General features: G+C 30.8%; 1 protein-coding gene across 2 annotated transcripts in view; it reads right to left on the bottom strand.

The window, feature by feature from the left end:
* The window catches only part of LOC130900809 (uncharacterized), a 146,682-nt gene that overhangs the window by 65,630 nt on the left and 65,073 nt on the right, over positions 1-15,979 (bottom strand). For both annotated transcript variants that reach the window (XM_057811688.1, XM_057811689.1), the window contains exon 5: positions 15,441-15,655. In XM_057811688.1, the coding sequence (XP_057667671.1) occupies positions 15,441-15,655 (215 nt within the window). The remainder of the gene's footprint in view (positions 1-15,440; positions 15,656-15,979) is intronic.

Below are 15,979 nucleotides of genomic sequence, written 5' to 3'. Positions count from 1 at the left end.
AGAATATATCCTATTGGGGAAATGCATTCGATTCATTTCGTAAATAAATTCATCATGACGAAAGAAAGTATTAAAATTCATATATATTTAGTATGAGAGATCATTTTTATTTTAGCGAGAAACTGGATGTAAAATGATATCATATATCTATAGGGTGTTTCTATATTCGACCGACAACGTTCTACCCCAGAGAGATCTCAATAAATGATCATTTTGATATAGGAATACGAATCCCTCACGGGGCAAAGTTGCTGAGATATAGGGAGTTAAAAATTTTGAATAAAAATAAAAAATTGCCATAAATCAAGAACGCCTCCAGATTTTTTTACTTAAATCTGGTGACCAATATCCTCCTTAATAAAGTAATATTTTAACAAAAATAAACGTTGGAAAAATTTAACCAGTAGCGCGTTGTAAGGGTTAGTTTTATCCCCTATTTTTTATGCCACTTGAGAATTTTTTTTTAATTTGTTTCAAATTTCCTGATTATTTTTAGTTAGAAGAGTAATAACCTTTTATGGAGCTGAAATTAACGGTGTTGTAGAAATTTGCCTCTAAACAAAAGTCTGCAAGCACGTAAGTAAGTTACAAATCAATTGATTATTCATTTAATTTCGAATAATGATTAAGCGTAAGTAGTTTAAAAAAATAAAAATTATCAATTGTTCCACCTGTTGGCCGATAACTTCAATACACTTATTACGCCGTTTTATCTTTGAAAAAAGTGTCTTTCAGACTAAATCTGCATGGGATTGAATGATTTCTGCCGCAGCTTGAATTCTAGCTATTAGATCTTTTTCAGATTCGATGATTGTTTCGTACACTAAGAGAACTTCATTTCATACAGCCCCGTATAAAAAATGGAGTCCAATAATTGGGTCCACCCCGACCAATCCATTTTCTCTAAAACGTTTGTTTAAGTAATTTCTTGCCGCTGCAACAAAATGAACAGTTGTTCTATCGTGTTGAAACCACATGTCTTATATTTAACGGTACCTTCTCCAACAATTTAATTTGTGCTATAATTATTTTTATTTTCATTGCCAATTTTGTTATTATTGTAATACATTTTTTTGTGAAATTGAGATTATGAATAATTTCCATTTGTTTTAAACTACTTAATCATCATTCGAAAGCAAATGAATAATTAATTGATTTGTAAATTATTTACGTGCTTACAGACTTTTGTTTAGAGTCAAATTTCTACAACACCGTTTACTTCAACTCCATAAAAGGTTATTAGTTTTTTACCTGAAAATAATCAGGCAACTTAAAACTAAATTAAAAATAGAATTTGCTCCAGTGGCGTAAGAAATACGGGGATAAAATTGACAACTAAAGCTTACAGCGCACCAATGGTTAAATTTTTCCAAAGTTTAGTTTTGTCAAAATATTACTTTATTAAGTAAGGATATTGGTCACCAAATTTGCAAAAAAAAACTGGAGGCGTTCTTGATTTATGGCAAATTTTTTATTTTTATTCAAAATTTTGAACTCCCTATATCTCAGCAACTCTGCCCCGTGAGGGTTCGTATTCCTATTTCAAAATGAATCATATATTGAGATCTCTCTATGGTAGAGCGTTGTCGGTCGAATATAGAAACACCTTGTAGATACGCCGTAATTTATGAATTGTTATGTGCTACATCATTATCAAAAATGATTCTGAAAAGGTGTAATCGATCATTCATTCCTATATTGGTACCTTCATCATATTACGAATAAAAATTCATAGGAAAATTCATTAGCTTTAGAAAATTTACTTGATAGTATTGAGAGAAATTTTAAGAAGACAAAACCGTCAATATAATTTATTATAAAGTAATTTTATGCAGCCTATTATGAAAATATCTCATATCAAAGTTCTAAAGGACCGCCTCAAGCTCTCAAGCATACAATTAGGCTGAAAAGCTTCTGTAAAAATGGTTAATTATCCACAGAGGACTTTATTTCCGACTTCTGGGAAGATAAAAAGGTGCTTTATTAAATAATGTCTCTGAAATGAATTTATGTCTAAATAACTTACTCAGAATGTAATTTTTCTAGTTATTATGCTCTATATATATATATATATATATATATATATATATATATATATATATATATATATATATATATATTTTAGAAATTTCAGAATTTTTCATTCAAAAAGGTATTGAATGTGTTTTAATGACAATAGATATTTTAACAAAAGGATTTTACTGACATTTTTATTAGATACTTGTAGACTATCATTTTCACTTATCTCATTTTCATATAACAACAATACGAATGATTTGTTTCTCATTAATACCAGAAATTAATAAGTGAACTGTATTCAGTGTAAAAATCAGTTCCTTATATCTCTAGTGTCTTTCTCTTGGTCCACGCGAGACTCGACGGGGTTCTGCGTTGAATATGACAAAAATTGGAGTCCACAATCGTGAGCGGGGGTTCAAGAAAGTTTATTTGCTTACGACAGTGAAGAACTCAAAGGTTTGGCTTGACTTCTCCTATTCAATATAGGCGAATAATATTTCAAGAAGCTCGGTAGCTGTTACTTGTAAAAACTTGAATATTCCTTATTCAGTACAACGCGTCGATACTTGACATTGTCATCATCAGGAATTGTATGGACGCTTCTGATCGCATTTCTCTTGTCATATCTTATCGAAAAAAGTTTTAGTGCAACTACAAACTGATTTTTACGAACGTGTCTCCGCCCTAGAACCTGTCCTGCCTAGATGTATTGAAATTCTAACTAGAGAACAGAAGAAATTATGAAAACAAAATTTGATTAAGTGAAGATAAGTGAATTATTATAAATTAGTGTAGAGTAGAGTGCTCGAATAAATTGAGAACTCAAGAAACTATGTCTATTAATTGACCTCATGAAGAAAAATCATATAAATAAATAAGGAAAACATGGCAGTATTAAAAGAAATGAGCAGTTCTAATATAACAAAACGAGGAGATTTGCGTTTACTCCTCACAGAACTCAAGCCAAATATTTATGATTTGCTATCATATCATATAATTTGTGAATAACATATACTATATTTCTTTTTACCACTCCAAAAGGGAAGTTTTTTGGATAAAATTTCTGAGAATTAGTTCTTGTGCTGTGAGTCACTGTAGATTCTAAGAAAGTAAAGTTAGATAGAGTCACTTTTTCGATTGGCTAGCTTTGTTTTCATGATATCCACCCAATATGAGCACAATCCACTAATATTTCATTAAAAATTTTGTTGATTTTATTATCAAATAATGAACTATACGAAATTCCAATCTTTTTTTTTGAAAACTGTTAATTTATCGTTGAAACTCAGTCACAACGCAAGTTTCCATAGATGGATCTAATCTTTCAAAATTGGGAAATTGACAGTAATGTACCTGCAGGGGGGTCCACGTATCCAGCAAAGTGTTCTATGAAATGAAAAAAGTGCTCTGGTGTAATGAAAATTTGATTCAACATGTCTCTTATCCATTTTTTTTAGATTATATTTGGTTCCAAACTATCACAGTGATTATTATCTATTATATTCAAAAAAATAGATTAATTGGTCTTGTCTATTGGACACGAAGACTTGTTCAAACTTATTGATTAAGTAGTATAGATAATGTCGTTGAAGTCTATACTGGGCTGCTGGTTGTACCATGAGGTTGGATGTTTGGATGAAATAATTTATTTTTGATAGCTTCCCGATAAAGTAATATTCTTGCTTTAACGCTTTGACCAATTCTACTTGAAGATCATGGGCTAAAATTCATTACAAACCATGGAGCATCCATAACAATTCTTAGCCTTTCGACTATAATCCCTTCAGAATTTCAATATTTGATTTGATTAGTGTTGCTAACAAACGGATACTGTAGATCCAAATGAGCATTAGGATTGCTTTGTAGATCAGTACTATATTTATTATAGATAATAGATATTTTCTACCCATCGGTAAATATAAATCTTTCAGTTTTCAACCCAATTGTTAACGCTTGGTGACGAGTGTTTTCTCCAAGTTGGGAGCTTATAGAGATGCATGCTAAAATATTTGACATCGTTCCATTGTGGTAGTGTTTGATTTATCAGAGTAACTGGATTGTGCCTCGAACAGATTTCAATTGATTTGCTTAAATTTGCCATTTCTTTAACCAGTTTTCTACTTATTAAGGTGAAGCTGTAGTGTGCTACAACAGGATCTTTGTATGATGCTAATATGCTAATATCAGCAGTGAAGAAAAGGTGAAGTAGTGACCCCAGAAAACTGCTTTTAGAAATTCTAGAGTTTATTTCAAACAGTGTAGTTTGTTTATTAAGGTGTTTGACAAGAAACTAGAGATCTGTGAGATAGGAGTGACTGATTTGTTAATAATGAATAAGGATTTTCTAGCTTCAAAAAAAACGCCATCATGCCAAACTTTGTGAAATGACCGCGTGATATTTTTTTGTTGATTGATGCTATTTATTTTTCAGCACATAGTGGCATGAAATAAAACATTTTTTTGCTTTTTCGCTTATTTTCTGGAACGTTACGTGCATTTAAAACTAACAATGTTCAATTTTCACATAAAATCTATTAGCCACGAGCTTATTATTAAAAAAAATCTCGTTCACAGTATCGAGCTAACTTTCATTATAATTTGTTGACTGGCATGAATTATAAGCTTAAAATTGGGAAAGATTTGATTTTTTCGTTTTTTTTTTTGGAGCTATTCATCCACGATTTTATGTGATATATAAATACCTCATGTCCGTACGGAAAGAATAAATATAATCAAACAGATCACAAGGACACTCGGGTAGAGCTAACACACCTATAAAAAAGAGATGTTGGATCTCGATAGATTTTCTATAAGAAAAAAGTAGATGGTTATCTAAGGTATTTTCATTTTTCGATTATCATATCCCAAACCCTCGAAATTACAGTTTTGTTGGCCACATATGCGCATCCTCCCATAGTTGAAATAAATTTGATACAATCCACTAAATAATGCGGAAGCGCTAAAAGAATTTCGGTGGCCATATTTCTCTTTCACCAATATTTCAAATAAAACAATATCCCATGAGACACTGCCCGTAATAACGTTGTTTTGATAACAGTTTCTAGAAAGTTTCACTAAAATAACACTCCCATTATTATGGTTTTTCAGATATATTTTCAGAAATGAATTTTCCAGATTAAAAATGGTTTTTTTGTATCCTGTACAAATGTCTGATGCTCTTTCTGCCTCCATATCTGCATATTACCCTCCAATTTCATTTTATACACCGGAATGACGTTTTAAAATCTTCCTTGAGTTTATCGATACAAACACTTTTTTACAATTTTTTATGGGCTTTTCAGAAAAACTTACTTGTTTCAAACACCGCTTCAAACTATATTACATTAGTTTTCTGTTTCGAGTGTCTATACGAGTTAAATAAATATTTCATCATTATAATGACAACCGAATGAACAATGTATATATTATTGATTAGTGCAATGTACAATTCAGTTAATCCTACATCATGCAATGTGTCAGATTAGCTATAACCTAATTAAAACTACCATAATTTATGAAATTAGAATTTCTGCAGTCTGTGGCACTTTGTATTAGTTGAGCTGCGACTCTAATCAGTATTGACAGCAAGGGAGTAAATTTGCTTCAAAAATATAGTACTATAATACATTATTATTATATCGCTGAACTTTCTACCTGTGGAATGGAACGTGTTTTGTATTAATTTCCAATAAAAAACTTCTAATTTTCACGCCAAAAAGATTGTTTTTGTAGATGTTATCAATATTACTGATGCAGATAAACGTAATTAAAATTATTATATATTAGAAAACCGAAGAGATGGCAATTGCAATGACTCTCCTATGAAAATATAGTAGAAAAGTAGATTTCCTTATTGGCCATTGTTCTATAAAAGCAAAAATCACTGCGGGATACATATATTAAGGAGTTGTGTAGCTGTAACTTCGATCAACCTTAGTTGATAATATTCTTTAAGAGTAAGTTAAAGCGAATTACCACTGCCCAGAATACTCGAGAAACTAATAGACAATGCTCAGAAAAAACATAGTTTATGAAAAAATTGGTAGAGCCTGGTATCAAATCACGTGTTCAGATTATTGAGAAATGCATTTACAAAATAACTAAAATATCCTGCAAAATTTCAATCATAACCTTGAAATTTCAACGTATTAAAACTAAAACAAAAGCTGGCAGTTGCGGGATAATCTGTGGCTTGGGCTGGAGAGTGAATTTTTGAATAATCTTCTAGTTATACCCATGCGTGCTCAGACCATGTTAGAAGACTTCCCAAATATAACAGTCTCATTATGATCTTCCGTTCTGCTTTGATTTATATCAAAATATATGTCTGTATATTGTTATACAAGTCACTAACGTCAGTTTTTACTGGAGATCAGCATGAGAGCTCATGTGAATAGAATAGATTTCAAGAGAATTTTCATACTTTAAAACTTATATAACATGTTGCCCAATTCGATGCATGATGAACTCCACACATCATACTTTCAAACTATTCCTCTAGAGTAGCATTCATCAAATAAAATTTTAAATAGTACACGTTATAAAATTTTAAAAATGCTATTTATTATACCTACATCGCATAACCTGAGTCTAACAGGGGACAATATTTTTTTATTCGCATTGTCTGTGATCAGTTTGATTATTTATTCGAGTCATGGATACAATGTTTTTTATTCATTTATTTCTGGCTATATTCAATTACATTTCGATATGTCAAAAGTAAATAATACTCCACAAGATCTTCATTTTATGATATTATTGTTAACTGTGAAATTTTTTCTCGTACTCAAAAGAAAATAGGTCGCATCCAGTGAAAAACAAAGACATACCTACAAGTGAAATAAATCTCAAACTCATATATACCAAGTATCGAATGTATGAAGCTCAAAATTATTTATTTATGCAAAAAATATTCATATCTACTTAAGAATTATAGTGCTCATTATAATTAATTACATTGGCTAAAGTTTCTCATCAAAATATTAGAAACAAAAATAGACCAGATAGTTTGGAAAGGATTTGAGTAGTTTAATTACCTCTATATTGAAATCATGTAGTGAGATTACGACTTTACGTACAAACCAACAAGTAAATGTTATGAACTCATCTCCGCCCTGGAACCGGTCCTGGATATAGTGGACTTCTAAAATTCCGCGAAGTTGCCACCTTTGATGAAATGCCCGAAATTCGTTTCATCCTGCTTTTATAAAAGTTTTTATAGCAAGCGGTTTATTTACATTCTATTATTCATTTGTTTTGATTCTATATTTTTCTAGAATTCCTTTGAACCTCGTTTGGATATATAAGCGGCTTCGTTTAGAGTAGTTTAGTTCATTCAATAATAAATAGTCGTATTGAACAGATCGAAATAGAAAGCAACGTGAATTATTATAAGTAAGTATAGGGAATAGTATTCAAACATTAAGAAGTACTAAATCAAGTACTGAAAAATCGAAAAAATTTGTTTCCAGTGCGATTTGGATTTGTGATAATATAAAATTGTATTTGTCGATGTTTCTGTTTGTGACAATGATATAATCCCTGATTTTCTGGAAAGTCAAAATTCCTAAGTAAGCCCCTGGAAATCTATCGCTATTTTCCCGTTATCATTTCTTGAGAGCCTAGATCTTAAGTTAGAAACCGATTGGAACGGTAATAAAATTAATCACAATTGGAAATAAATGTAGGTAAAGCCGGGGAAAATCAGATGGAATTTAATTGCTGGAAGTAATCCTGCCTCATCTCATTTCCTTCACGGAGATTCATACACTAGAGATTGGGAGTACTAATTCCTGTCCCGAAAAAATCAGTATCGTTATAACGACCTAAATACGAGAACAGGATTTTGAAATATATAAAACACGAGCTTTTCTGGATTACGTGTGCCCGACACGATAAACCCAAGCTCACAGATGGAAATAAAATTATGGCAAAAATTTATATAATTCATAAGTTTCACTACCGTAATGGATACGACTTCATGGTCGATCTGTTCAAAAGGGTTATTTTTCAAAAAAGTCGAAGATGTCATTAAATAATATAAGAGAATAATACAATAGAATAATAGTTATTTATGTATCAAAGTACTAGTCATAGTCATAGTTAACGAGGCATTTAGTCGAGGTAACTGATACTTATTTCTTTTTTTTTTTTTTTTTCGAAATCTCCCAGACCCAAAAATAGGTGCGAAAATATTCAAAATTGAGACGTGCAGAATAGGTTATGAATGTCGTTTCAGTTACACAACTGAATATTATGATTATTTTCTTTGTTTTATCTACATACTAACACATAATATACAGTAAGCAATGTTAATAAATTTATGAGGGCGTGTTGAGAGAAACGCTTGGACAAAACTTTCTGTATTCTTGAATGCGCATTAAGAAAAAAATTATACAGAATGTGTCATGTGACAGTGACCAATACTAACTTCCTTATATTGAATGCAACGTCTTTGATATTATTTATTTGTTGGATTTTTCAGAAAATACTAGACGTAATTAATGCACAATGTCCTATGCCTAACTTACTTCAACTGTTTAGAAAACATTGAGTGTTTTCAGATTTATTGTTTATTACATTAAAATAAGTAAATTATGTGTTTGAATAAATTTTTATGGCAAAATTAAATACCAAAGTGTACTATTTTTAATATATTTTTTCGAATTACCAAATACATATGTATTCATCATCGTAGAAAAAAATAAGGAAAAAATATTTTCTGGAATATAAAAAACAATTTTTCTATCATGGGGGAGGCAATCATGGGAGAATTTTTTTCAATTTAATGAACTTTTTTCATACTTTACCAAGCTCTCGAACTACTTTGCATCCGTTTTCAAGGCTGTAATGAATACCAAAAAAAACTGGTTCAGGAATAATAATTTTCTATGTTGTTAAGATTTACTTGTACATTAAGATTATAAGACGGAACTAATATCGCAAATTTTCACAGGAACGCGAATTTGAATTTTCTTTTAAACTATATTATCTTTGTAACAGTTCTGAAATTTGGTTTTGGAACGAAAATATTTTTCCTTTTGAGGAGTTTCATAAAAAATGGTCTTGTTTGTTGTTGTTGCCAACTTATTTTGAGATGATTTTTTACTCGTATACAGAGGTTAATCAGAATTTAATATAAAGGAGTGGGGGTGTGATGGAAAATTGCTTCTTCTTTCTTTTTTTTAATTATTGAAGACTTGTTTTTTAACTAATCTGTCGTGAATAATCCCCAGAAGAATTAATTTTTCCCAAGTTATCACATCTCAAATATATAGCAATCATCAATTAATTCACTTGCAATATAAATTCTACTTGAACTATTTAAGTATTTTTTATCATTTATAGCTTTTTCGTTCTTATGAATGTGAATCGTTTCTCAAAATTCTCTTTTTCCTGTATCAGATTCCTTTCCAAGAATTATTGAATCTTGATAATTGAAGTTGTTGTTTTGATATTCCGTGGTTCGTTGATGCAGTCTTTTTTTTATTGTATTGATGACCTTTTAATCCATTTTCTGAAGTCACAATCAGTACTAATTCATGATATAGGTGATCTATTGATTAGTATAAATACGTAAAATGTCAATGTGAATATCATATTTTGATAAAGACTAAAAGAAGTCGAAACGTCAAATTTCCATCAGTCTTTAAAAAATTATAAAAGAAACTAATTTTAAACCCAATGAGACCTAAAATCAAAAACATAAAAACATTTAGAAGCGTCTATAACTTCATCCAACTACTTTCTTGGTCTGCCTCTCTTTTTATTTATACCAATTTTCGCTTTTCATATTCTTCTAACATCCGTTGTAAGTGTTCCCAACATGGTAATTGCCTTTCCTCAACCTAATCCAATGTACGTTGCATATTTAAGTCTTTTAGTATATGTATGTTTTTATTTTTATTTCCTATTTTTTTGTCAATCCTTCTAGTCGTTTCAAATATTTCTGTAGTCTGAATTTTTTAATCGTTCTATCAATACTCAAGATTCACAATCATATGTTAGAATTGGTCTGTATATTGTTTTGAATAATCCGAGTTCAGTGTTCCTGGATATTTATTTTTTATTTATAAATTGAGTGTTAATGATGAAATCTAATTCATTAGATTTTGCAATTCTGTTATTTATCTTATATGTGCATCTTAAATCCGGCTTTCGTCTATAATTGTTTACAGTTATTGGTTATGTTCAACTTATCTCAGTGTTTCTGTATCAGTATTCTTATATTTATCTTGGTCTCTTCTTTCTCAACATATTTTTCCCCACTTATTTCTCAAATTAAAACTCAATTGGACTTAAGCTTCACCCTTGTCTTAATCTTAAGTGAAATTTTTGAATGGCTGCAATAAATCCTATACATGTAGATGGAACTCAACAAAAGATTTCATGATAATCAAATCAGTGCCGTGTTCTCAGTGACTTATTCTATTTTACAAAATTCCATGAAGCTGGAATGTTATTTTTGATTCATGAGTGTGTTTCTCATATCTTTATTTACACCTCAACAGCATTTTTCAAAAATAGTTACTCAATTAATTCCTTTAAACTTAGCATATAACTATTTTTCATACAGATTTGTTCTAAGCACAACTACTATATCAGAAACTGATTCATATGTCTCTATCTCAGAGCTGCAGCTCAAGTTCTGTATTCTGCATATAAATATTTCCTGTTCTTCATCTTTCCTTTCTCACATGCTCCTTCCATACCTCCGTAAGTCTTACTGAGGTTTGTTTGTAAAATTTATGTTTACCGATTTCGATTCACTTTTGGGTGAATTCGTTGAATTGATTTGTGGCTCCTTGTAGTCCTTGTGTAGCTTTCACATTTTTTCCTATTAAAAGGGGAGCATTATCATCTGCAAATGTGCCGTAATGGTATACGAGAATCGCCTTTCGAATTTTTAAAATCCAAAAATGGTGGCGTTCATTAATTGTGACACCACTATTTCGTGAACATCGAAGTTTGTTATTACGAAGCCTGTGAAAATTTAGTGATTGGCTGAGTAAATTTTGATAATAAATGTTTACAAAGAGCAAGTTTATGCAAAAATCACCCGTGAAGGACTGACCTAAAAGCAATGCTTCGTGCAGCTTTTTGTCATAAAGCACCATCAGAGAGGACTGTTGATTTGGGAAACTTCAACATGATCGTGCGATGCTGTGCGCAATATGATTAGAGAAGACTAGCATGTAACAGATAGATGGAGGCATCTCTAAGGATAAGCTAGCTACTGTACAATCAATTTTGAATGGATATTTTGGTGTGAGAACGATATATTTTCGAGATGAATACCAGCTCCCATAAAGCCCGTCAAACAACTGAATATTTAAGAGAGGGAAACATCGAATTAAGGTCTCATTGCCGTAGCTACAGGATTCATCTTCTAAAGTTTTTCTTATTCTCACTGGGAAAAAAAATGATACGCAGATAGCTATTTTCAACAGCTCATGAAGCTTTTCAAGATTTTTGAAACCATGCTTCTATTATATAAGCTCCAGCGTGGGAAAATGTTTCCAGAATTAATTTGAGCATATGGAAAAATATACGACCTCAAGGGAGAACATTTTTAAAAGCAATGAAACACTTTGTTTTGAATTTGTCTTTTACAATCTTAATTTATTTACACAATACAAAATACACTATTGAGTATTTATTTATATTTATATATATATATATATATATATATATATATATATATATATATATATATATATATATATATATTATAAGTAAATAATAATTTACTTATAAATTTCACCTAAATAATGTCTGCGATTACTTTTACTAATTCGTTCTTATCACTACGATGATTTCTTAAAATTATCTAACTACGCTACATAAACTTATTTATATACCACAAATAGAATTCTACAAAGTTCTAGAACAAAAAGAAGCACAAGAAATAAATAAATAGACTTTCCTATATATAATTTAAGAGAAATACTTCTATAATAAAAAGTTCATCAAAGGCGCGTCCACCGTTTATACAAAACAGATTTAAGCATCGCGCGAATTCGCCGATTTTTAAAATATTATTGTAACTGGACAGAGACGGCATAAGGACCTATTTTGCGAGCTTGCTCGTAGTATTACTATATTGTTTATATAATCACTGGTAATCTTTCAATTACGAACCAAACGACTCCACTAATTCAAATATTGATAGAAGTCATACGACAAATGTCTGTTGCCTTTTCATCTAATTCCAAAAATCACGGACTTATTAGTCATCCTTGTTCCAAGTTGTCATTGTTAACCTTTTAATTCATTATATCCGTTTCGGAGCGCGGAATTATTATAGAGCCATCGGAATTATCAGATTATACAGAAAATTGAAGTAATTAAAATTAATTCGAAACAGTCTACCTCTAATATTGTTCACCTAATAAGCTCTTTGTTATAATAAGCAGTCGGTTTTAACGGTTTAAAGATAAATGGTAGGTGGAAACAACCGGAAAATGTAAACCAAGATACTTGGAAAATTCCCCGATGGATTCTCAAGAGTTAAAACCGTTGATGTAAGAAAAAGAATAACTACTGAAATAAGATCTCATTCGAGTGAATTATTTGAACTTAAGTAGACTCTTAGACATATATAAATTTTAACGCAAGTAACAGTGACACAATATGCCAATATAACTAAGTAAATGCTAATTTTTGCAATTAACTAACATTTTTGAATAGAGAATAAAGAATCCTTTCGAGATCCTTCGAGATCTTATACATAATTCTTATTAAGAAAATTGTATCTGTCACAAGTAAAGACCATAGTTTCATTTTGAAAGATATTGGAAAGTTGTATTCACTAATGTTCGCTTTATACCAAGACATCTTTTGTGAAGTTCGGATACGAATTGCTTTAGTTTTCGCAGAATTGTGAGTTTTTAAATTGGGAAAACCAAGGAAATATTTATTGGTTCTCGTACATTAACCGTAAGTCTTCATAATCTTGGCAAAAGTAACCGTATCATTGCCGCCGCATTAAAAAAGCTTCGACGTACATACCGTGGACTACAATGTGAAGAAGTATGCATCCACCACGTGCTTTGGTTTTGGTGAGATTTTGAAGAAAGAATGCTTTAAAAAAAATTAAAGGAAAATATTGTACGTTCTAGTCAGTCCTTGATAATTTTGGAGCTATAGCTACATTTGTATTGGAGTTAATATATTAAGATGGCTACGGCTGTAACAATAGCAACTTTGTCGTTTCAATAAACTACTTATATAAATGTTTATTGAGGAATTGATATTTTGATTATATTAATAATTTATATCCTAGCCGAAGCCAATAAAAAAATCAACTATGAGAACACTGAGAACGTGAAAAAACCATCCAAAACAAATAATTGAAAAACTAAATTCATTGAAAGAAGGTGCCCTCACATTTTAAGGGGGCGGAAGGGGGTCGATTAAGTGTGACATTACGTGACAAGGGGGTTGGAGTGGTCCTAAATTTCGTGACGTCACAGTTCAAAATCAGCTATAATCTAAATGTCCAAACACGAACATTAAACTATTACTTTACGAAAACCTTAAAAACCTACGTCCATTCATTTTATTCCATTGAATAAAAAACATGCTACTTAAGAAAACGTATCCTATTTTTAAGGAAACTGCATAATGTGCTGCCTACATTTAGGGGCATCACTCGCTAATGCTAAAAGTATTTTTCATTGTTTATCTTTCATTTGACCACTAACTTTGGCGAATGAAACAACGTCGCCCTTAGTTCTTGCTAATTTAGGTAATTTTACTTTATTTTGCATCATACAAAACCACTAACATAAGAGGTAATAAGAAGTTCTACACCTAAGTTTCATCCTCAAAGAATTGCTGTTAGACGCGCCAGAAACTTTTTTTGTGTGGATGAAGACGATGATGCTGTGCTGGATGAGAAATATGTTGACACAACCAATGTTGCTGACATTTAACCACCCCAAAGAAGAACGAAGTAGATGCTATGTCAGTTATGAATAATTTGAAGGAGTGGATTCAAATTCCATGGACTCGAGATTATTAAGTTCATTCAGCTTTAATCAATATGATTCTATTATTATTTTTTGTTTCGTCAATTCTTCTAAATAATATAATTATTTTTTTTCTGTGTTGTAAAGTGATTGATTTCGAAATATCATTTCCAAAATATGTGACGTCACACTGAGGAGGGGGGAATCTCACAAAGGTGACCAACTGTGACAGGGCGAGGGGCAAAAATCCCTGAAATTTGTGTGACGTAATGGATGATCCCCAAATGGTTAAATGTTAAAAAAGACAATCAGCACTTGAGTACTCGAGAATTATCCAGAAAAGGTGATATTTCGCAAGGTAATTTTACAAAATAATGAATTCTATCTACACAAATCAATGTTGGTTTAAGAGCTGTCAAAACACGATTTTGATAGACGTGAAGAATATGAAAGAAACGATCAAAATTTATTTTCTGATGAGGTGATTTTCTCTATTATTTTAGATACTGGTTACGTCAAAAGTCTACTACAAAGAATGATTCTCACATCTTATTTTCACAAGTCCACGAAAGCCTAATGTTTGTGCTATAATAGTAGCTTACAAAATACTTGATTCAAACTGAAATAGTATAGATATATTTTATTTGAATTCATTGGTTTTAATCAATTGATTTTCAGTTTAGAAATATCAGCATCTCAAAAGACAATATATAGTTAAACATGCACCCCACTGTGAGCTTGATGCAAGGCAATAACTAGATTATGTATTTTCCAGGATATAGACTAAAAAGGGTGGTTTCATCAAAGTTATCACGTAATTACTAGATGAATCTTTGAGATAATTTTCTGTGAAGTCATTCAGAAAACCTGCCGATACTCAGGAATTGGAAGATTTGATTATCACAGAGATAGGTAAAATCCAGTAGTTCACAAAATTTATTGGAAAATCTTATGAATTATTTAACGTTTGTATTCAATCACAATACACCTGTCGTAACCGCAACACTTTTTTTTTGTTTTTCTAAAATTCCTTCTTCAAATATATGTCTTCAGTTATTTCTTCAGCAGATTTCATACGGCGTAATTTGGGAAAATCGTATACTGCAAATGTTATATCATAAATTTTTTTCACTTATTTACTGTGATTAAATTCATTAAACTTAGATAATTCAACCAAAAACATTCTAATGTATTATTCTAGCTGCCATTTCACTCCTAAATCATAATTATTAAGTATAAGAAGCATACGAAGAATATTAAGGGATGAAATCATTTATTAGAATCTTTCATTACAAATTATTATAGCGAGATGGATTAGTTCCGCTCTACTCATAATTCATCTAAAACTATATTATCCTTCTTCACAGTATGTCATCAGTATAATAAGAAATCTCCTAATTGGAATTATTTTGCATACGTTTGAGCAACATCAATAAACAAAGTACTTACCTTGCAAATTCACTAATAAAACTTATTTCTCGTCCACTATTTTTCCAACAGCCATTATTTTGTCCATTCAGTAAGTTGTCCAGCATCCATTCAGGGGTCTGGTTCAAGACTTGCTTGAATGTATATACCAATAAACGCACTGCACCTTTCACTAATTGTCTATCTACTTTGATCGAAAGTGGTTTAACACTAAGTAATCCGGGTGGGAGTTCATCCTACAACAAAAAAATTATATGCATGATTTTTGATGAATCATGCTCGAATTAACCAGAGAAATTATAGCTCTAGAGAAAAAAATAGAGAATATAATTTATAATTTTTTCAATATATTGAGTGAAAAACAGTAATATGTAATGGGATTAAAAATAAATGCTTAAAATCAATCATACGATATCTAACCCTTGAAATATGATGACTAAAATTGAGTTTTCATTTATTTTTTCTTCCATAATTTCAATAGAAACTTCAAATTCTGTGTAATTTTCTTGCACTCGCAAAGACCTAGCTACGGGTATTTTTTCAATATTCCTGTTGTATTA

This window comes from Diorhabda carinulata, chromosome X (genome assembly GCF_026250575.1).
Source record: "Diorhabda carinulata isolate Delta chromosome X, icDioCari1.1, whole genome shotgun sequence".
Taxonomy (NCBI): Eukaryota; Metazoa; Arthropoda; class Insecta; order Coleoptera; family Chrysomelidae; genus Diorhabda; species Diorhabda carinulata.
This window is presented reverse-complemented; position numbering and strand designations above follow the sequence as displayed.